This window comes from Martes martes (genome assembly GCF_963455335.1).
Source record: "Martes martes genome assembly, chromosome: 13".
Lineage (NCBI taxonomy): Eukaryota > Metazoa > Chordata > Mammalia > Carnivora > Mustelidae > Martes > Martes martes.
The window spans coordinates 45,039,277-45,063,464 of NC_137901.1; the positions used below are offsets into that span (position 1 = coordinate 45,039,277).

Consider the following 24,188-nt stretch of genomic DNA (forward strand, 5'->3'; position numbering starts at 1 on the left):
GAACAACTCAGTACCGTACTAATTAGAACTTGAGGCGTGATCGGTTCTTCTATCCATGCTCTCTGAAGCCTACCTCCCCTTGTACTGACACTTCCTATTTCAGAGGTAAAGGTAAAAGAGATAGAAGAGACTTAAACTGAAAGGGTAAGGACAAAAGAGTAATATTTTTTAAAAATCACTAATATGAAGCCAAAGGATTAGATTGAAATTTTATTTACATTTTAAAAGTGAAATAAGGGGGTGCCTGGTTGGCTCAGTTGGTTAAACGACTGCCTTTGGCTCAGGTCATGATCCTGGAGTCCCGGGATCGAGTCTTGCATCAGGTTCCCTGCTTGGCAGGGAGTCTGCTTCTCCCTCTGACCCTCCCCCTTCTCATGCTCTCTCTCTCAAATAAATAAATAAAATCTTTTAAAAAAAATAAATAAAAAAAAGTGAAATAAGTCGTGGCTAATGACTCAGGGCAAAATTCCTGAGGACAAGATTTAGGCTCCTTTTACACAAGTTAACTTTTTAAAAAGTGAGCTTCTGATCTTTTGTCCCCTCAATCAGCAAATATTTATTAATTTTTTTGTGTGCTGGACACTATATTAGGTCCTGAAGGAGTAAAACAGACATGGTCCTTATGGCTGGTAGAGCAGTCTTTTTTTAAAAGATTTTATTTATTTACTTATTTGGAGTGAAGGGAGGGGCAGAAGGAGAGAGAGAGAGACTGTCCAGCAGACTCTGTGCTGAGTGTGGAGCCTGATGCAGGGCTCAAGCCCACAAGTCCGACATCATGACCTGAGCTGAAATCAGGTGTCAGATGCTTGACTGACTGAGCCACCCAGGCGCCCTGCTGTAGCAATGAAGTATCTTGGTCTTTCTTGACTTTACTTTTGATGTATTTGACACATGTTCCTATTTTCATTCTTGAATGGTTTTGTTTAACTTCTAACTACCGTGCTTTTTAAAATTTCTCTTAACACTTCCAGTAATTTCTTCTTTATTTTTTCATTTGTTTCTCATCTTTTATCCAAATATCAATCCTTGGCTTGGTGTTTTTCTTGGTCTGTCTATTCACCCCATCTTATATTTTCAGTACCCTCAGACTACCCTTCAGCTCCATTTTTTTCAGCTGTGTATGGAACATCTCTCTTTGGATGTCTTGCTATTTCCATCAAACTTGAGCATGTCATGGACTGAACTAGCCATATTCTCTCTAAATGATGTATTTCTAAATCCCTGAAGCTTGTTAGTCATTAAGTAAATGTTTCTTGAGTAATATTTATATGCCAAATACCTAAAATTGGGGTACATTGGGAAAAAAGATAAACATAAGTTCTGTCTTTGTGAACTTAAGTCTAGACAAATAAACAGATGTTATAATGTAGTGTGAGAAGTACTTGGGTAAAGAAAGGCAAGATTTTTGTGGAAGTGGGCTCCTAACGTAGATAATAGAAAAAGTGTTCTTTGGGAAATACTGTATTTGTGTGAGGGCCCAAGGTTGAGTAGGTATTAGACAAGTAGACATAGAGGAGGGAAGGATATTCTAGTCAGAACGAAGTGCATTCCTAAAGGACTAGCATTGAGATGTGTGGTAGAATAAAACAGAAGCATGGGGAGGGAGAGGCAAAATTGGAGAGAAAAGTTAAGGGTTAGATTAGAAAGACTCTTAGAAGCCATGTTAGGGAACTTGGACTTTATCCTGACATCATTTGGAGCCTATAAAGGGTTTTAAATGATGTGTATAAAATATTAGCTATGCATGGTACTTGGTACACATATATGATATTATGTGTGGTATGTAGTATATATGATAGACATATAATATACTACCGTTTTTATTATAGTTAGTCCGCCCCCTGAACTACTTGGGAATTTGGGATGGTACTGTAGATAAAGACCCATGGTGTTTGGGTAGATGCAAGCTATGTCTCCTTTCCCACTAGAAAAGGCTATGAGGGGGCACCTGGGTGGCTCAGTGGGTTAAAGCCTCTGCCTTCAGCTCCGGGTATGATCCCAGGGTCCTGGGATCGAGCCCCACATCGGGCTCTCTGCTCAGCAGGGATCCTGCTTCCTCCTCTCTCCTTGCCTGCCTCTCTGCCTACTTGTGTTCTATCTCTCTGTCAAATAAATAAATAAAATCTTAAAAAAAAAAAAAGGCTATGAGGAGGGACCATCTTAGCTATTCTAGTGTTAGTCTGCCCACATTTATCAAGGGTTTTACCTTTTCTGTATCCCCCAAGCCAAACGCTTGTTGGTCTCTTCATTTTAGGGGAAGTATTAGATAATGTTAGTATTACATAGATAGACGTATTAGATAGATAGAAGTATTAGATATTAGATAGTATCTTCAAGATAGTGAAGGATTAGAAAACTGATATAGATTCTTAAATCCAATAGTAATATAATTATAGTGGTGGTTTAGGCAGATGATTCTTAGAGCAGTGTGCATGATGAACTAAAAGAGGGAAAAAAGTGAGAGAGAAATTGCTAGAAGCTTTTGCCTCTCCATCATTTTTTTCTGTCTTAGAAATAGCTGCTTGATTCTTTCAGTTCTGTAGTCTAAAAAGCTCGAGTCATCTTGGCTCCCCTCTTTTTTGTAAATCAAACATCTTGTCAGCCAGCAAATCTCATCACCTTTTCCTTCAGAATTTATCCAGTATCTAGCTGTTTTTTACAACCTCTTGGTCTTACCCAAGTCAGAGTTACAACTGTCACTCACTTGGACTATTACAGTTATCTTCCTTTTTGGTCTTCCTGCTTTCATCATAGCTCCGCTATAGGATATGCTCCACATAGGACCCAGAATGATCTTTTAAAAACATTTTAAAATGTTTAAAATTTTAAAAATGATATTTTTTTAAAAAAAAGATGCTTTTTTTTTTTTTTTTTAGTATTTATTTATTTGATGGAGAGAGCGAGCAAAGGGACATAAGCAGGGGGAGTGGCAGTGGTAGAGGGAGAAGCAGTCTCCTCCCTGAACAGGGAGCCCGATGCAGGACTCAGTCCCAGGACCCTGGGATCATGACCTGAGTTGAAGGCAGTTGCTTAACTAATTGAGCCACCTAGGCATCCCAAAAACATTAGTTGCTTTTAAAGCCACTGCTCAAAGCCCTGTGGTGACTTCAGTCTTATAGTGAAAGCTAGATCTTATAATGACCTATAAAGCCCTACCTGCCCTCATTTAGTTTGCTTCAGTCGCCGTGGCTTGTTTGCTGTTCCCATACACATCAAGCATATTTCTCCCTGTTCACTGCACCCTTTATTGCCAAAACTCTTCCCCGATAACTTGCAGTGTGTGGGTTCCTCACTTTCTTCCAATTTCTGCTCTGATCTCTCACCATGTCGTATCAAGGAGTCCTTCACAGTCTACCTATTTAAAATAGTAACACCCTTGGGCCCCTTGGTGGCTCAGTCGGTTGAACGTCCGATTCTTGATTTCAGCTCAGGTTATGATCTCAGGGTTGTGAGATCAAGCCCCATGTCGAACACCTAGCTGGTGCCCTCTCTCTAAAATAAATAAATAAATATTTAAAAATAGTAACATCCTCCATTGCCTTGCTTTGTAGTAGTCCCCTCCTTACCCACAAAGGATACATTCCAGTTCCCTCAGTAGATGCCTAAAACCACAGGTAGTACTAAACCCTGTATATGCCGTGTTTTTCTTATGTATATATATTTATGATAAAGTTTAATTTATAAATTAGGCACAGTAAGAAATTAGCAGCAATAAAGAATAATTAAAAAACAATTATAACAATATACTATAATAGAAGTTATACAAATGTGGTCTTTCTCAAAATATTTTACTGTATTGTATTCACTTTTCTTATGATGATGTGGGCTGATAAAATGCCTACATGCTGAGGTGAAGTGAGGGGAGTGGCATAGGCATTATGATGTAGCGTTCAGCTGCTCTTGACCTTCTGAAGATGTGTCAGGAAGATCTGCTACTGGACCACAGCTGACCACTGGTAAATGAAACTACAGAAAGCAAAACCGTGGATAAGGAGGGGACTGTTGTATTTCTCCACCCTTCTGTATTTAGACAACTTTATTGAAGTATTATTGATGTGCCAGAAAATGGACATATTAAAAGTGTACTGTCTGATATTTTTTGTTGGGTCAGTCTTTTCAGTTTTACCTATTTCTAACAAGGATGTATAGCGATAGGTCATTATGCTTTTAATTTTTACGTCCCAAAGGACCGGTGATAGTGACTTATCATGTACTTATTTTCCATCTGTGTATCTTTTCTGAAATGTCTGGTCAAATCTTTTGCTTATTTTAAAATTCAGTTCCTTATTTTCTTGCTATTGAGTATTGAGAGGTCTTTCTATATTGTACATACAGGTCCTTTATCAGGTATATAATGTGCAAATATTTTTATCCAATATATGGCTTCTCTTAATTCTTTCAGCATTTTCTTTTGAAGAGAGGAACTTTAAAATTTTTATGAAGTCCAGTTTATCAACTTTTTCTTTTATAGATCATGCTTTTGATATTATATGTAGGAAATCTTTACCTAATCCAGAGTCACAAAGATTTTCTCCTCATTCTTTATTTTAGAAGCATTATATTTTTAACTTTACATTTAAGTCTGTAATCATTTTGAGTTAATTTTTGTAGGAAGCATAAATTGAAGTTTGTATTTTTGTTTTCAAATGGATAGCTGATTTTCTGAGCACCATTTGTTGAAAAGACTGTCCTTTCTCTACTGAATTGCCTTTGAACCTTTGCTGAAAACCATAAATATGTCTGTTTCTGGATTGATCTATTTATTAGTCTTTATGTCAGTACCTCTTTATTACTATAGTTTTATAGTAAGTTGTGAAATTAGGTGTTAGTTTTCCAACTTTGTTCTTTTTCAGAGTTGTTTAGGCATTTTTTTTAAAGATTTTTTTTTTTTTTTTTTTGGGGGGGGCAGAGAACACAAGTAGGCAGAGAGTTAGGCAGAGAGAGAGGAGGAAGCAGGTTCCCTGCTGAGCAGAGAGTCCGATGTGGGGCTTGATCCCAGGACCTTGGGATCATGACTGAGCTGAAGGCAGAGGCTTTAACCCATTGAGCCACCCAGGTGCCCCTTGTTTAAGCATTTTAAGATTTTTGCATTTCCATGTGAATTTTAAAGCTAGCTTGTTAGTTTCTACAAAAGCCTACTGATTTTTTGATGGGGCTTGCTGTAAATGTATAGATTTGGAAACAGCTGTATCTTAACATGATGTCAGTGAGTATGGATTTGGAGACAGCTGTATCTTAACACGATGTCAGGGAGTATTCTATGAGCATGGCATATGTCCCTTTAAAATTTTTTTCAGCAGTGTTATGTAGTTTTCAGCGTACAGGTCTTACATAGATTTTTGTCAGATTCATCTCTAGGTATTTTATATTTTTGATACTACTGTAATTTTTTTTAAAAGATTTTATTTATTTATTTGACAGATCACAAGTAGGCAGAGAGAGATGGGAAGCAGTCTCCCTGCTAAGCAGAGAACCCTATGCGGGGCTCGATCCCAGGACCCTGGGATCATGACCTGAGCCAAAGGCAGAGGCTTTAACCCACTGGGCCACCCAGGCGCCCCACTACTGTAAAGTTTTTTAAATTTCAATTTATAGTTGTTAATTGCTATATATAAAAGTATATTTATTTTTATTTTTTAAAAGATTTTATTTATTTGAGAGAGAGAATGACAGAGAGCGACATGAGAGGGGGAAGATCAGAGGGAGAAGCAGACCCCCTGCTGAGCAGGGAACCTGCTCTGGGACTCCATCCCAGGACCCTGGGATCATGATCGGAGCCTAAGGCAGACACTTAACTCACTGAGCCACCTAGGCATCCTTCTTGAAGGATCCTTCTTCAATTTTCTTGAAGGATTTGTGTAAAATTGTTTTTATTCCTTCTAAAATGTTGGGTACAATTTATCAGTGAAGCTGTTTGAGCCTGGATTTTCTTTGCAGGAAGGTTTTTAATTACAAATTTATTTTCTTTATTAGACATAGGAATATTCAGGTTATCTATTTCTTGAGGAGATATTTGTATTTTTTTTAAGATTTTATTTATTTATTTGAATGAGAGATACAGAGAGAGCACAAAAGGCAGAGTGGCAGGGAGAGGGAGAAGCAGGCTCCCCGATGAGCAGGGAGGCTGATGTGGGGCTCAATCCCAGGACCCTGGGATCATGACCTGAGCTGAAGGCAGCTGCTTAACCGACTGAGCCACCAGGCGCCCCTATGTTTTTTTTTTTTTTTTTAAGATTTTATTTATTTATTTATTTGAGAGAGAGAGAGAGAATGAGAAAGAGCATGAGAGGGGGAAGGTCAGAGGGAGAAGCAGACTCCCTGCTGAGCAGGGAGCCCAATGCGGTACTTGATTCAGGAACTCTGAGATCATGACCTGAGCTGAAGGCAGTTGCTTAACCAACTGAGCCACCCAGGTGCCTGAGATTTTTGTATTTATTAAGGGATTTGTCCATTTCATTTGTTGTGTTGAATGATTCCCTTTTTATCCTTTTTAGTATCTGTAGTATCAATAGTGATCTCTCTTTCTTTTTTTTTTTTTTTTTTTATTTTATTTTAATAAACATATAATGTATTTTTATCCCCAGGGGTACAGGTCTGTGAATCGTCTGGTTTACACATTTCACAGCACTCATCATAGCACATACCCTCCCCAATGTCCATTTCCCCACCACCCTCTCCCATCCCCCTTCCCCCCCGCAACCCTCAGTCTGTTTCTTGAGATTGAGTCTTTTATGGTTTGTCTCCCTCCCAATCCCATCTTTTCATTTTTTCTTTTCCTACCTCCCCCCAAACCCCCCCACCTTGCATCTCCACTTCCTCATATCAAAGAGATCATATGATAGTTATATTTCTCCGATTGACTTATTTCGCTAAGCATGATACCCTCTAGTTCCATCCACGTCGTCGCAAATGGCAAGATTTCATGTCTTTTGATGGCTGCATAGTATTCCATTGTGTATATATACCACATCTTCTTTATCCATTCATCTGTTGATGGACATCTAGGCGCTTTCCACAGTTTGGCTATTGTGGACATTGCTGCTATAAACATTCGGGTGCACGTGCCCCTTCGGAGCACCACGTTTGTATCTTTAGGATATATACCCAGGAGTGCAATTGCTGGGTCGTAGGGTAGCTCTATTTTCAGTTTTTTGAGGAACCTCCACACTGTTTTCCAGAGTGGTTGCACCAGCTTGCATTCCCACCAACAGTGTAGGAGGGTTCCCCTCTCTCCGCATCCTCGCCAGCATCTGTCATTTCTTGACTTGTTAATTTTAGCCATTCTGACTGGTGTGAGGTGGTATCTCATTGTGGTTTTGATTTGTATTTCCCTGATGCCGAGTGATGTGGAGCATTTTTTCATGTGTCTGTTGGCCATCTGGATGTCTTCCTTGCAGAAATGTCTGTTCATGTCCTCTGCCCATTTCTTGACTGGATTATTTGTTCTTTGGGTATTGAGTTTGATAAGCTCTTTATAGATTCTGGATACGAGCCCTTTATCTGATATGTCGTTTGCAAATATCTTCTCCCATTCTGTCAGTTGTCTTTTGGTTTTGTTAACTGTTTCCTTTGCTGTGCAAAAGCTTTTGATCTTGATGAAATCCCAATAGTTCATTTTTCCCCTTGCTTCTGTCGCCTTTGGCGATGTTCCTAGGAAGAAGTTGCTGCGGTGGAGGTCAAAGAGGTTGCTGCCTGCATTCTCCTCAAGGATTTTGATAGATTCCTTTCTCACATTGAGGTCCTTCATCCACTTTGAGTCTATTTTCGTGTGTGGTGTAAGGAAATAGTCCAATTTCATTTTTCTGCATGTGGCTGTCCAATTTTCCCAGCACCATTTGTTGAAGAGGCTGTCTTTTTTCCATTGGATATTCTTTCCTGCTTTGTCGAAGATTAGTTGACCATAGAGTTGAGGGTCTATTTCTGGGCTCTCTATTCTGTTCCATTGGTCTATATGTCTGTTTTTGTGCCAGTACCATACTGTCTTGATGATGACAGCTTTGTAATAGAGCTTGAAGTCTGGAATTGTGATACCACCGACTTTGGCTTTCTTTTTCAATATTCCTTTGGCTATTCGAGGTCTTTTCTGGTTCCATATAAATTTTAGGATTATTTGTTCTATTTCTTTAAAAAAAATAGATGGGATTTTGATAGGGATTGCATTAAATGTGTAGATTGCTTTAGGTAAAATAGACATTTTCACAATATTTGTTCTTCCAATCCATGAGCATGGAATATTTTTCCATTTCTTTGTGTCTTCCTCAATTTCTTTCATGAGTACTTTATAGTTTTCTGAGTATAGATTCTTTGCCTCTTTGGTTAGATTTATTCCTAGGTATCTTATGGTTTTGGGTACGATGGTAAATGGGACTGACTCCTCAATTTCTCTTTCTTCTGTCTTGTTGTTAGTGTAAAGAAATGCGACTGATTTCTGTGCATTGACTTTATATCCTGACACTTTACTGAATTCCTGTATAAGTTCTAGCAGTTTTGGAGTGGAGCCTTTTGGGTTTTCCACATATAGTATCATATCATCTGCAAAGAGTGATAGTTTGACTTCTTCTTTGCCGATTTGGATGCCTTTAATTTCTTTTTGTTGTCTGATTGCTGAGGCTAGGACTTCTAGGACTATATTGAACAGCAGTGGTGATAACGGACATCCCTGCCGTGTTCCTGACCTTGGCGGAAAAGCTTTCAGTTTTTCTCCATTGAGAATGATATTTGCGGTGGGTTTTTCATAGATGGCTTTGATAATGTTGAGGTATGTGCCTTCTATCCCTACACTTTGAAGAGTTTTAATCAGGAAGGGATGCTGCACTTTGTCAAACGCTTTTTCAGCATCTATTGAGAGTATCATATGGTTCTTACTCTTTCTTTTATTAATGTATTGTATCACATTGATGGATTTGTGGATGTTGAACCAACCTTGCAGCCCTGGAATAAATCCCACTTGGTCGTGGTGAATAATCCTTTTAATGTACTGTTGGATCCTATTGGCCAGTATTTTGGTGAGAATTTTCGCATCTGTGTTCATCAAGGATATTGGTCTGTAATTCTCTTTTTTGGTGGGATCCTTGTCTGGTTTTGGGATCAAGGTGATGCTGGCCTCATAGAATGAGTTTGGAAGTTTTCCTTCCATTTCTATTTTTTGGAACAGTTTCAGGAGAATAGGAATTAATTCTTCTTTAAATGTTTGGTAGAATTCCCCTGGGAAGCCGTCTGGTCCTGGACTTTTGTTTGTTTGGAGATTTTTGATGACTGTTTCAATCTCCTTACTGGTTATGGGTCTGTTCAGGTTATCTATTTCTTCCTGGTTCAGTTGTGGTAGTTTATACATCTCTAGAAATGTATCCATTTCTTCCAGGTTGTCAAATTTGTTGCCATAGAGTTGCTCGTAGTATGTTCTTATAATTGTTTGTATTTCTTTGGTGTTGGTTGTGATCTCTCCTCTTTCATTCATGATTTTATTTATTTGCGTCCTTTCTCTTTTCTTTTTGATAAGTCTGGCCAGGGGCTTATCAATCTTATTAATTCTTTCAAAGAACCAGCTCCTAGTTTTGTTGATTTGTTCTATTGTTTTTTTAGTTTCTATTTCATTGATTTCTGCTCTGATCTTTATGATTTCTCTTCTCCTGCTGGGTTTGGGCTTTCTTTGTTGTTCTCTCTCCAGCTCCTTTAGGTGTAGGGTTAGGTTGTGTATTTGAGACCTTTCTTGTTTCTTGAGAAAGGCTTGCACTGCTATATATTTTCCTCTCAGGACTGCCTTTGTTGTGTCCCACAGATTTTGAACTGTTGTGTTTTCATTATCATTTGTTTCCATGAATTTTTTCAATTCTTCTTTAATTTCCTGGTTGACCCATTCATTTTTTAGAAGGATGCTGTTTAGTCTCCATGTATTTGCGTTCTTTCCAAATTTCCTCTTGTGATTGAGTTCGAGCTTCAGAGCATTGTGGTCTGAAAATATGCAGGGAATGATCTCGATCTTTTGGTACTGATTGAGACCTGATTTATGACCCAGGATGTGGTCTATTCTGGAGAATGTTCCATGTGCACTAGAGAAGAATGTATATTCTGTTGCTTTGGGATGGAATGTTCTGAATATATCTGTGATGTCCATTTGGTCCAGTGTGTCATTTAAGGCCTTTATTTCCTTGTTGATCTTTTGCTTAGATGATCTGTCCATTTCAGTGAGGGGAGTGTTAAAGTCCCCTGCTATTATTGTATTACTGTCGATGTATTTCTTTGATTTTGTTATTAATTGGTTTATATAGTTGGCTGTTCCCATGTTAGGGGCATAGATATTTAAGATTGTTAGATCTTCTTGTTGGACAGACCCTTTGAGTATGATATAGTGTCCTTCCTCATCTCTTATTATAGTCTTTGGCTTAAAATCTAATTGATCTGATATAAGGATTGCCACCCCAGCTTTCTTCTGATGTCCATTAGCATGGTACATTGTTTTCCACCCCCTCACTTTAAATCTGGAGGTGTCTTCGGGTCTAAAATGAGTTTCTTGTAGGCAGCATATGGATGGGTTTTGTTTTTTTATCCATTCTGATACCCTGTGTCTTTTGATTGGGGCATTTAGCCCATTAACATTCAGGGTAACTATTGAGAGATATGAATTGAGTGCCATTGTATTGCCTGTAAGATGATTGTTACTGTATATTGTTTCTGTTTCTTTCTGATCTACTACTTTTAGGGTCTCTCTTTGCTTAGAGGACCCCTTTCAATATTTCCTGTAGAGCTGGTTTGGTGTTTGCAAATTCTTTCAGCTTTTGTTTGTCCTGGAAGCTCTTTATCTCTCCTTCTATTTTCAATGATAGCCTAGCCGGATATAGTATTCTTGGCTGCATGTTTTTCTCGTTTAGTGCTCTGAATATATCATGCCAGTTCTTTCTGGCCTGCCAGGTCTCTGTGGATAGGTCCGCTGCCAATCTAATGTTTTTACCCTTGTATGTTACAGACTTCTTTTCCCGGGCTGCTTTCAGGATTTTCTCTTTGTCGCTAAGACTTGTAAATTTTACTATCAGGTGACGAGGTGTGGACCTATTTTTATTGATTTTGAGGGGCGTTCTTAGCATCTCCTGGATTTTGATGTTTGTTCCCTTTGCCATATTAGGGAAATTCTCTCCAATAATTGTCTCCAATATACCTTCTGCTCCCCTCTCTCTTTCTTCTTCTTCTGGAATCCCAATTATTCTAATGTTGTGTCGTCTTATGGTGTCACTTATCTCTCGAATCCTCTCCTCGTGTTCCAGTAGTTGTTTGTCTCTCTTTTGCTCAGCTTCTTTATTCTCTGTCATTTGGTCTTCTATGTCACTAATTCTTTCTTCTGCCTCATTTATCCTGGCAGTGAGAGCTTCCATTTTTGATTGCACCTCATGAATAGCTTTTTTGATTTCAACTTGGTTAGATTTTAGTTCTTTTATTTCTCCAGAAAGGGCTTTTATCTCTCCGGAGAGGGTTTCTCTAATATCTTCTATGCCTTTTTCGAGCCCGGCTAGAACCTTGAGAATTGTCATTCTGAACTCTAGATCTGTCATGCTACCTATGTCTGTATTGATTAGGTCTCCAGCCTTCGGTACGGCCTCTTGTTCTTTTTTTTGAGGTGAGTTTTTCCGCCTTGTCATTTTGTCCAGGTAGGATTTGCTTTCTCCTGCTGTGGAATTCCGCTGTTCTTGGTGACTGAAGTTGGTTTTGGATGGTTTCTTGTTGATCTTCTGGGGGAGGGGCCTGTTGTAGTGATTCTCAAGTGTCTTTGCCGCAGGCGGAATTGCACCGCCCTTGCCAGGGGCCGGGCTAAGTAATCCGCTCGGGTTCGCTTTCGGGAGCTTTTGTTCCCTGAGCGCTTTCCGTAGAGTTCCGGAGGACGGGAATGAAGATGGCGGCCTCCCAATCTCTCGGCCCGGAGGAGCCGAGAGCTTGGGGTTCCGCTCCTCAGTGCGCTCTCAGAGCAAAGCGCCCAATAGCCCCGCCTCCCTGGCTTGCGGTCGCGCCTCGAGGAAAGCAGTCAATTGTTGGAGCTGGAGAAAAGCGCCGGGTCGCTTTTGTCTCCGCGGCCTGCGGCCGCGCTCCGAGCCCACCCAGCCTGCGACCGGCACAAGGTAACCCCGGGCTTAGAGCTCACTCCTCGGCTTTGTCGCTATAGCCGGCTTCCCCGCTCTAATACCTGCGAGCTCTGCGGCACTCAGACACCCCCAGTCCTTCTGTGACCCCGCGGGTCCTGGGGTTATGCTGACCCCGCCTGGGTTTCCCCCCAGTTTAGCCTCTGGAGCGATGTCTCCCAGTGGAGCCGACTTTTAAAAGTCCCGGTTTTTTGCTCCGTCGCTCCGCCGCTTGCCTGGTGCCGGCCCCTCCCCCCGGGGTCTATCTTCCCGTCGCTTTGGATTCACTTCTCCGCAGGTCCTACCTTTCAGAAAGTGATCGATTTTCTGTTTCTGGGATTGTTGCTCTTCTTCTCTTCGATTTCCCGTTGGATTTATAGGTGTTCACAATGGTTAGATAAGCTATCTAGCTGATCTCCTGCTACCCGATGTCGTCTCAGCCTGCTACTTCTCCGCCATCTTGACTCCTCCCGTGATCTCTCTTTCATTTCTGATATTGGTAATGTGTATCCACTCTCTCTTTTTTGTTGTTGTTTTTTTCAAGCCAAAGTAATTTGGCTGCCTGTTTTATGTACTTCATTGGTCTTCTCAGAGAGCCAGGTTTTTGTTTTATAGATTCCACCCTCCCCCTGCCCCACCTCTGTTTGGTTTTTTTTTTCCTTGATTTCTGCCCTCTTCATTATTATTTCTTTTCTCCTGCTTGCTTTGGGTTTTATTTGCTCTTCCTTTCCGATTTCCTAAGGGTAATAGCTGAATTCCCATTGATAAAAGAACTGCCCTCCTTCCTAATTTAGGTGTTCATTGTTGTAAATTCCCCTCTATGTACCTTAACTGTATAGCGCACAAATTTTTTAATGTTGTATTTTTATTCACAGTCAGTTGAAAATATTTTCTGATTTTGCTTTTGATTTCTTCTTTGATCCAAGTGTTATTTAGAAGTATATGATTTAGTTTTTAAATATTAGGAGATTTTCCACATATTTTGCTGTCACTGATTTCTCATTTAATTCCATCATCATAATTCTATCAACATAACTTCAGTTTATTGAGACTTATTACTTAATGGCCCACAATATGGTCTGTGAGGATGTTCTGTAAATGTTAGATCAAGTTGGTTGATAGTGTTCAAGTCTCCTATAGCTTAGCTGATTTTCTTTCTGCTCTATTAGTTATTTTAAAAAACACATTAGATCTCTGGCTATAATTGTGTGTTTGTCTATTTTTCCTTGCAGTTCTGGCCATTTTTGCTTCATGAATCTTAGTGCTACCTTTTTAAGGTTTTCACATTTTTAGGAACTTTATGTCTTAATTTATTCCTTTACTATTATGAAATAACTTCCTTTATCCATGATAATACTCTTTGCTCTGCGATCCTTTTGGTGTTAATATAGCCACACCAACTTTCTTTGAATTATTGATAGAATTACATATCTTTTTTTACCCTTTTATTACTAGTTTTTTTAAGATTTTACTTTTAAGTAATCTGCATCCAATGTGGGGCTCGTATGTACAACCCCATGATCAAGAGTTGTATGCTCTACCAACTGAGCCAGGCAGGTATCCCTTGTCCCTTTATTTTTAACATATTGATGTTTTTATGTTTAAATTGTATCTCATGAAGGCAGCATTTGTCAAGCCTTGCTTTTTTTATCCAGTCTGACAATCTGCCTTTTAATGGAGGGGCTTTGAACATTATGTTTTTTATGTGATTGTGGATTTGACTGAATCTATCATCTTGATTTTTTTTCTTTTTTTGTACTTTATTTTCTTTTTCTTCTTTTTCTGTCTTATTTTAAACTTTTCTCCTGCTTTAAAAAAACTACCTTTATTGATATAATTCACATACCATTCAATTAACTCAGCCATTTTAGAGTATACCATTCGTTGGGATTTTTTTTTTTTTTTTTTAAGTTTGTTCATTTTTCTCTAAACTTCCAGCCCTAGGAAACAGGTAGTTTACTTTCAGTCTGTATAGATTTTCTTACTCTGGATATTTGAGATACATGGAGTCATGCCATAGGTGGTATTTTGTGATTGGCTTCTTTCACTCAGTGTGATGTTTTCAAGGTTCAGCCATTTTGTAGCATATTTTAGGTAATAATATATCACCTATGTGTAGTATAAAGCCTTTCAGTAGTTTACTTTCATTTCTTTCTTCTCAACCTTTGTGCTATTATTGTAAATTTTACTTGTACATGTTATTAACTATTGCATGTGGAATTTATTTTGCTTTAAAAAAGCAGTTATCCTTTAGAGATATTTAAATAATAAGAAAAAATCTTATATATTTACTATTTCTGTTACTCTTGATTCCTGTGGTAGATTCATAGTTCCATGTGGTATCATTTTCCTTTGTGTGAAGGAAAGGAAATTGTTTCTAATATTTATTGTAACACAGGCCTTCAGTTCATGTATGTTTGAGAAAATGTTTATTTCTCTTCCATTATTAAAAAATATTTATTCTTGGTATAGAATTCTCTTTTTGTTTGTTTTGTTTTATATTTTTACTTTCAACACTTTAAAAAATGTGGCTCCACCATCTTCTTGCTTATATTATTTCCAACGAGACATCTGCTGTTACTCTTCTCTTTCTTTTCTGGTAGTTGGTATTTCTTTTTTTGGCTGTTTTTTGAGATTTTTCCCTTTGTGAAATCGTTTGACTGTTTTTTATGTGTAGGGTTCACATATCTTTTTGGATTTGTAGCTTTATGGTTTTCATCAAATTTGGAAAAATTCTGACCAAGTATTTTTCCTTTTCTTACCCCTATATCCCTTTCTTTCTTCTCCAATTACATGATTAGTTGACTCTAATTACATGTATATTTGACTCCTTTAACTTGCACCATAGTTCACTATGCTTTGTTTTTTGTTTTCTTTTTTGTTTGTTTTATTTTGAGTAGTTTCTTCTGCTGTGTCTTCAAGTTCACTAATGTTCTCTTGTTCATTGTTTTATCTGCTTTTGATCTATTCCCAGGTATTTTTCATTTCTAGAATTTCAGTTTGGGTTTTTTTCTTAGAATTTCAATTTGGGTCCTTTTTATGTCTTCCATGTCTCTGCCTAAGTTTTTGAATATGTGAAATGCAGGTATGATAACTATTTTAATATCCTTTTCTGATAATTCTTAACATCTGGATCAGTTTTGATTGATTTTTTTTTTCTTTTCATTATGGGCCTTTTTTCTCATTCTTTGTATGCATGATGTTTGGTTATATGCCAGAAATTATGAATGCCACTTTTACTTTGTTGGGTGGTGGATACATATGTATTCTTAGAAATATTCTTGAGCTTTGTTTTGGGATGCAGTTAAGTAATGTAGACACATCTTGATCTTATGGGGATTGCTTTTAAGGTTTTAGGCAGGACCAAAGCAGTATTTAGTCCCCTGCTAAGTGTTCCTGCTAAGTAACTTTTCGAGTACTCAACCCAATGCCCTTGAATTGTGAGATTTTTCACTCTGACTGGTGGGAATAAGCACTATTTCTGTTTCTTTAAGAGTGCCAAGTATTGCTTCTTCTAATTCTTTTGGTTGTTTCTGCTTGCATTTGCATATCAGTACTACACTGCGTACTCAAGAGAGTTCCTTTGCAGAGCTGTACAGTTCTCTTTCTATGCATTTCTCTCCTTTCTAGTACTCCATCCTATGAACTCTAGCTCCTGTTTTCTCTCCAGACTCTAAGCTTTTTGTCTTTAACTCAGATGCAGGCTTAGTTCCACTCCACACACTGCAGTGTAGAGACTTCTTAGTACAGTAAAATATATAACCAGAGGGCTCACTTCATTTGTTTCCAGTTTCTCAAATTGCTGTTCTTCATTACCTTGTGTCCTGAATGCGATCATTTCATATGTTTTGAATGGTTTTTGGGCAAATCCATCTTGACTGGAAGCATGTTTTAATTTTTTAAAAATAGGCTTTATTGTTTTGAGCAGTTTTAGGTTCACAACAAAATAGAGCACAAAGTACAGAGAGTTTTCATATAAATCCTACCCATAAATATTTATAGCCTCTTCTGCTATCAACATCCCAGAGTGGTCCGTTTGTCATAATCAGTGAACTCAGACTGAAGAGATCATTATCACCCAAAGTCCATAGTGTCCATTAGGGTTCACTCTTGGTGTTGTACATTTTGACAAATGTATAATGACATGTATTGACCATCATAGTATCATACAGAATTGTTTCATTGCCCTAAAAATCCTCTGTACTCCCCTGTTTATCTCTCTCGCCTCCCTAACCCCTGGCAAACAATGATCTTTTTACTGTCATCATATTTTTGCCTTTTCTGAAATGTCATATACTTGGAATCATGTAGTATGTAGCCTTTTCATTTCACTGGCATTTCACTTAGTAATATGCATTTAAGTCCTTCTTGTGTCTTGATAGCATATTTCTTTTTAGTGCTGAGTAATATTCCATTGTCTGGATGTACTAAAGTCTGTTTATCCATTCGTTTATTGGACAATATCTTGGTTGCTTCCAAATTTTGGCAATTATGAATAAAACTGCTATAAACTTCCATGTGCAGGTTTTTGTGTGGGCATAAATTTTCAACTCATTTGGATAAAAACCAAGGATCACGCTTGCTGGATTATATGGTAAGAGTCTGTTTAGTTTTGTGAGAAACTGCCAAACTGTCTTCCATAGTGGCTGTCCCATTTTGCATTCTCAGCAGCAATCTCATTCTACATCCTTGCCAGCATTTGGTGTGGTTAGTGTTCAGAATCTTGGTGATTCTAATAGATGTGTAGTGGTATCTCATTGTTTTAATTTGCATTTCCCTAATAACGTGATGTGAACATCTTTTCATACACTTATTTGCCATCTTTATATATTTAGTGAGATATCAGTTCAGATCTTGGCCCATTTTTTAATTGGGTTGTTTGTTTTCTTATTGTTGGATTTTAAGAGTTTTTTGTATATTTTGGATAACAGTCCTTATCAGATGTGTCTTTTGTAAATATTGTATTGTCTTCATGGCTTGTTTTCTCATTTCTTTGACATTGTCTTCTCCAGAGTACAAAATTTTACTTTTATTGAAGTCCATCTTACCAGTTATTTCTTTCATGGATTATACCTTTGGTGTTGTATCTAAAAAGTCATTACCAAACTCAAATCACCTAGGTTTTCTTCTGTGTTATCTTCTAGGAGTTTTATTCTTGTGTATTTTCCATTTAGATCTGTGGTCCAGTTTGAGTTAATTCTTGTGAAGGGTTTAGGGTCTCTGTCTTGTTTCACTTTTTTGCCTGTGGATATCCAGTTGTTCTAGCACCATTTGTTGAAAAGACTCTTTGCTCCATTGCATTACCTTTGCTTCTTTGTTGAAGATCAGTTTATTACAGTTATATGGCTTTATTTCTGGGCTCTCTTTAATGTTCCATTGATCTATTTTTCTGTTCTTTCACCAGTACCACACTGTCTTGATTGCTATAGCTTTATAGTAAGTCTTGAAGTCAGAACGATCAGTCCTCTGGCTTTGTTCTTCTTCAATATTGTGTGGCTATTCTGGGTCTTCTACCTCTCGCTGTAAACTTTAGAATCAATTTGTCAGTGACTACAAATAACTTGCTGAGGTTTTGATTGAGATTGTGTTGAATCTTTAAATCACATAAGGAAGAATTGACATTTTAACAATATTGATTTTCCTATCCATGAACATGTAACATTTCTCCATTTATGTAGTTTTTTAAAAATTTTCATCAGTTTTTTAGTTTATCTCATATACATTTTATACATATTTTGTTAGATTTATACCTAATTGTCATCTTTGTGTTAGTGTAAATAGTATTGTTTTTAATTTCAAATTCCACTTGTTCATTGCTGGTATACAGGTAAGTGATTAACTTTTGTATGTTAACTTTTATCCTGTAACTTTGCTTATTAGTTTCAAAGATTTTGTTGTTTTGTTTTTGTTGTTGTTGTTGAATCTTTGGGGTTTTCTACCTAGATGATCCTCTGCATGTTTCTTTTTCTTATTGCATAAGCTAGGAATTCTAGTACAGTGTTTGTAAAGGGGTGGTGAGAAGGGGACATCCTTGCCTGTTACTCATTTTAGTGGGAAAGTTTCATTAGTTATGTTAGATGCTTAAATATTTCAGTGTAGCATTTATCTCCATGTAATAGATTATGTATTATTTATTGTCATACTCTCTTCCCCTAGAATGTCAGTCCTTTAAAGACATCACCACTTCTGTTTTCTTACCACTGTTGAGTTTCCATCACCTAGTAGAACATAGCAATCCCTAAAGAAATCCCTGAAAAGTATTGTGACAGAATAATTTTAAGACTTTTGTATGATTGGATAAATGAAAGAAAGAAATTGAAAGATGACTGGTATTGCTCAGGTTTCTAGGCTAGGGATGACTCTTCATTCAGTACACTCTCCTTCGACAATCTCATTTACTCACATGGTCTCAGTTTATGGTGCTGTTGACTCCCAGATCTCTATGTGAAATCTGACTTTTGCTTCTCAAAATTAGATACCTACTGGACATCTCCACTTAGATGTATTGGTTCAGCATAACCAAAATAAATTCACAATTTTTCTACCCAAACTTCCTCCTCCTTTCTCTTTTCTCTATCAAAGAGAAGTATTATCATCAAGTAGAATGCCAAATGCCACTTTTGATTTCTAGGTTTTCTCCTTCCATTTAATACACGACAGAATCTGTTAACCCTTCTTCCTAACATGTTCTTAAGTCCATCCAGTTCTCTGTAATCACTGTCTTATCTTTATTGAGACAATCAACATCTTCTAGGTTCATCACGAGCAGGATCCTTTCATGTTGTCTTCTTACTTCCTTTCTCATTCATTCTTTACACCCTAGTCAGAGGAATTTTGTAATTAAAAAAAAAAAAATTGAAGCAACAGACATAGAGAAGCTGAGGTTTTAGAGAGTTGGAGTGATTTGCCCAAGATGATAGATCCAAGAAGTGGAGTTGGCTGGCAAATTCTGAGTGACTAGAGCCTGTAGTGACTGACTAGAACATACTTTCTCAAGCTGCCTCCAGTAATATCAATGAGTACTTGAGTATTATAGAGCATTTTCAGGTTTTCTTCTTTTTGAGGTGGAGATTATAATTACTCTTATTTGTTAGATGAGAAAATCGAGAAAGGGAGGATAGGTTACTTTCTCAAGGATAAGAAGTTGTTAAGTGGTGGAGTTAATGCCAGAAGTTGGTTTCTGGCTCCCAAACCTGTACTTTTAATTCTGGAATTTGCTAATGGTTGCAGATATACAGTACACTTTTTTGGGCTTGTGTTTTGATTGGGTCCCAGTACTGTGATCAAGTCTGGGTCAACTTTTTTTTTTTTTTTAAATTCTCATCTCAGTCTAGTCTTGTATAAAATGGAGATGGTGGGACGCCTGGGTGGCTCCGTTGGTTGAGCGGCTGCCTTCGGCTCAGGTCATGATCCCAGCGTCCTGGGATCAAGTCCCACATCGGGCTCCTTGCTCTGCGGGGAGCCTGCTTCTCCCTCTGCCGCTCTGTCTGCCTGTCCTCTCTCTCTCTCTCTCTCTCTCTGACAAATAAATAAATAAAATCTTAAAAAAAAAAAATTAAAATGGAGATGGTATTTACTATATAGGTTATAGATGGACACAAAACATTTATTAGTGTCTGACACATGGTAAGGTCTTAGTTATTGAGATACAGAGATTGCTATATTGCTATGTATTGAGATTGCTATATTGCTATGTATTGAGATTGCTATTATTATTAGCCAGACTTCTTTCTGTTACGTCAGGCTCTGTGTTACCAAGTAATAGCGTCTGCTTCTCATTATTGTATATTCCTTTTTATTGTCCACTTCCTTAAGTGTTCTATACCTGTTTTTCCAACATGCCTTTGCTGCAGCAGTTCCTTTATTTGAACTGCCTCATTTTCTTTTCTCTGCTATTCAAAGTTTTACTGTTTTCTTAAGGTTTCCACCTTCTCTGAAATATTTTTCTAATTATTTTAGCTGTGTTAATGTTTTCATTTCTGAACTCTTACAGAACTTCTGTAATTGTACTTTATTTATTTCTAAGTTTTACCTTCCCTGTTTTTCAAATTTATTATAGCGATGAGCATATATTTGCTCCGTAAATGTTTATAATTGTTTGAATATAGTATTTGGCAGTCATTATCTAAGAAGTCTTATGTGTGAGTGCTGGGCACTCTTCAGTACTTGGAGCCTCAGGATAGATAAGCCCTAGTCCCTACCTTCACTACCCTCAAGTAATTCATAATATAGTAGACAAATTATAGCTTATATTTATATAGCACAGCAGTTCTTAACTTCTCTTCTGTTTTCACATCATTCATAATATGTGCAAGTCACTTTCATCATTAATATCTCATTATACACATTTACTAAGGGAGCATTTCCCTCCAGCATTGAGGCTTACTTATTTATAATATTTTAAAATTTTTAAAAGCCCTTCCTCATGTCCTCTCTTATTTAAGTGTCCTAACAAACAGATGAGTTAGGAATTAATGTAGCCGTGAATGGAAAGAAAATTGAGATCTAGAGATGGAGACATCAGAGTCCTACCTTTTAAGTGTGAAAAAAATGAATCTCAAGGATCTTTTTTAGACTCAGATAGAAAGATAACAGTTGAGTTGGAACTTAGATTACCTAAATACTGAAGCTGAGTTTAGCAGTTGAGTAAGAAGTTCCTGATGCTAAGCATTGACTTATATTTCTTATTTTAAAACTTTGTTTTATAGCAGTCTATACACAAATACAAAAAAGAGGAGTATCATGGATCCACGTGTGTCTATCAACCAACTTCAACAATTATCAACAGTTTGCTAATGCTGTTTTATATACCCCCAAGCTACTTTTTTTCTTTTAAGAGTATTTTAAAGCAAATTCTAGATTTGATACTCTACCCATAAATATTTCAAGATGAACAGTGACTTTAAATTTTGTTGAATATACCTATGGAAAGTACATTAATGTTTTTTAAATGCCTTAATTCTCTTTATAAAGTATTATTCCATTAGATATATAGTGGTATTTAATAGATTTTCAAAAATACATATTTATTTGGATGGAAATGTAAAGTTTTAGGGTGCTATTTCTTAAGGTTTAGTAGTAGTTCAATTCTAGAATACTTTCTTGATATAAAATGATTAATGTGACTCGGAGGGGGAAATTTTAGCCAAAAGAAAGAGCTGATTATGTGCTTCCTGTGACTACTCTTTTTGGAAAATAGGTGCTCTTAGGAACTTTTTAAAACACATTTAAGAAATCTTAAATATGTATTTTCTAGTAGGCTTCTCTTCTGCCATTCTTTTTCTTTTTCAGAGGAAAAGCTATTTCTTCTCTTCTCCAAAATCTAACCCTAACAGCTGTATACTGGACATTATTTACCTCCCTTGTAGAATTCTGCTACTTCATTTATCACCTCTTTTTATCTGTACTCTCTTTGTCTTTTCCATCCTGCCAGCCTACAGGCCTTCAAGTCTATCTTATTAAAAGCAACTAAAACAAAACAAACTTCTCTTGATTTTATGTACCAGCTGCCTGTCTGAATGCCTTTGCTGACACTTTGTTGGCCTCAGGGAAAAGCCCAGCTCCTTTAGTATGGATGGAAGGTTCTTTTCCCTTTATCTTCCAGGCATCTTTCCATCCTTGCTACTGATTTCAAATACTATTGATGTAAATTTGTAATAGCAATTATAATAAGCTAAACAGTCACAAAGTTGTTACACTGGCTCTTAATTAATACACAGTACATACCACATAAGGATTTAGAACCAAAACTCACTCATTCTTGCTCAGTTCATTCAATAAAATTTACCAAACACTTAAATTCCTACTTTGTGAAAGCTACTATTCTAGTTTCAAAGATTCTGAAATCCATTTGCAATTGAATGTAATATCAGAAGCAGTTACAGAGTTACTATGTACCTAAATATATGACAGTTTTGTTTGTTGTCAGTGAAGTCACTTTTGTGGTATGACAGTGTTAAGATTTAAGGTAATTTTTTGTGCTTAGCTATTATGGTCAAACTATGCTCAAATCATTATCTAATTATATTTTTAAATTTATCTTTTAGGGACAGTATGGAAATTACCAGCAGTGAAAAAGTACTTACATTCCAATAGCCAGTATCTATTAGCAGCCATATTGTCACCTCAGCACTGTGGACACCTCTGTGTGAAGAGATCCTTCCATTCCATCTAGTTTTTGGAAAAACCTTATGGATAAGTGGCTGTTTCCTCAGTAAGCAGCCTTTGTGGCTTAGTTGTAAAGGCTTTAGTAGCTAAAAAATACTCTTGATTTCACATTTCTACTCTAGATGGCAACATTGGACAGAAAATACAATGACATAACCAATTTGCAATGATTTGGGAACTGTGTTTCAAATGGACTGTTACAGACTGAAAGGTGTGAACAGCTTTGTATGTTTATGAAGGTTAAGGGAATTTAATACTTTTCCACAGATTCTTTTGTAAGGGGAAGAGGGAAATGTACACTTTTTACAGCAGCAATATTTTGTATATTATGTTTATTTCATGTGGTGAATATGCAAGGCGGTACACTACGCATTGGACAGAATCCGAAATCCTCTGTTAAAATGTGGATTGGAGCATGGTGGATGCTTGATTGTGTTGGTCTCAAAATGGTGTACTATAAAAGATAAAGGTGAGGGAGAAGACAAAGCACACCATATGTCCACTATTATGTTCTTTAGAGGAAATTCAGATCCCTTTTATCTGTTAGATTATCAAGGGCACTGTGATAGTTTTGAGTAAAAAGACATTTTTTTAAAAGCTTTCCAGTTTTGTGGATTAAAACCTTTTTATAAAGATCATTTATAATACAGTTTTAAAATGTGAGGCAATAAGAATTATTTCATGTGGGATCTGAAGAATCTTGGTAGCAGTTTCATGTAAATGAAGTGGTAATTCTCTCCTAAAATAGCAATAACTGAAAATGGAAGTGTTATTTTACTTTGAGTAATCAGGGAACTTAGTAAGTAATATCAAAGCATTTTTAAAATAATATCAGAGAGGAGTCAACATTGATCTAGTAATTTTATTTTTTAACATTAGAAGGACAATTGGTTTATATAATAGAGTAGTTCAGGAGACTTTACAAACCTTTATTTCAACTTCCTTCCCTGGAAATAATGCCATTTATAAAAGGACACTCTTAAATTTTTCCCTTTTTATTTTGGTTAATGTAACACAAAGAGATGTTTAGGAAAATGCTTATTGATGAGGTTTATTCTGGTCTATATTAAAAGTATAGAGGTTGCATTCTAGATCACTTTGTTAGCGTGGCATATTTAATCATATTTGAGACTGTCCTGTGCCTGATTATTTTAGCTAAATTCAGGGATATTGCATTGGGCAGGAAATCATGCATTGAAAAGTTTATAACCACGATTATTTAAGCATAATCTGAAAACATCTAGCCCAAAGGTAAGTTGCTATTTTCATCACAGTTGCTTATGCCCAGGGAATAAGATGTATTCTTTATAATTGAATTGGTTTTTCCCACTTCTAACTGGAAACAAAACAGAAGGGGTGCCATAAATTTGAATACGCAAAATGTACTGTTCTCAACATACTGTAATCAAAAGGAGGAATTTTAATGTGTTCCTGTGTGTGTATGAGAGAGTGTGTGTGTGTTTTAAGGTCTGAATAGAGTTTTTTTGAACTTGGTCAGTAGAAAATGGACATCAAGTTTGAACAGATAAAGCATGGACAGCCTTATTGTGATTGAAAATGCTTATAGGTTCTGTGCCAATTTTCCACCACTGTGTACTTTGTTGCTATTTAAAACTGTATCAACTCTAACGGAAGAATAAATTATTTGTGATTTTAATTTTCTCATTTGTTTCTTTAAATTAGATCTCTTTGACTCTCTTGTTTTGTCTGGAGACTTAGCTGTGGGTTTTTTATATAAGTTAGTCTGGTATAAGCAGACTATATTTGTATTCTAGGACTTTATCAAAATTCTCTTGCCATGCCCAAGTTAATTAGAATTAACTGTTCAGTAATCAGCATGTTGTGTGGGCTGTTTGTTATAGAATTCTTTCTCTGAAAATGAAGTCCATGAGGCTATAATCAAGATGACTGAATTAG

At 36.9% G+C, this 24,188-nt stretch overlaps 1 protein-coding gene across 2 annotated transcripts in view; it reads left to right on the plus strand.

Annotated features, from left to right (window-relative positions):
* The window catches only part of SS18 (SS18 subunit of BAF chromatin remodeling complex), a 95,308-nt gene extending 71,381 nt beyond the window's left edge, over nucleotides 1–23,927 (plus strand). For both annotated transcript variants that reach the window (XM_080821775.1, XM_080821776.1), the window contains one exon: nucleotides 22,151–23,927. In XM_080821775.1, the coding sequence (XP_080677901.1) occupies nucleotides 22,151–22,177 (27 nt within the window). In that variant the 3' untranslated portion in view covers nucleotides 22,178–23,927. The remainder of the gene's footprint in view (nucleotides 1–22,150) is intronic.
* Nucleotides 23,928–24,188: the final 261 nt, after the last annotated feature.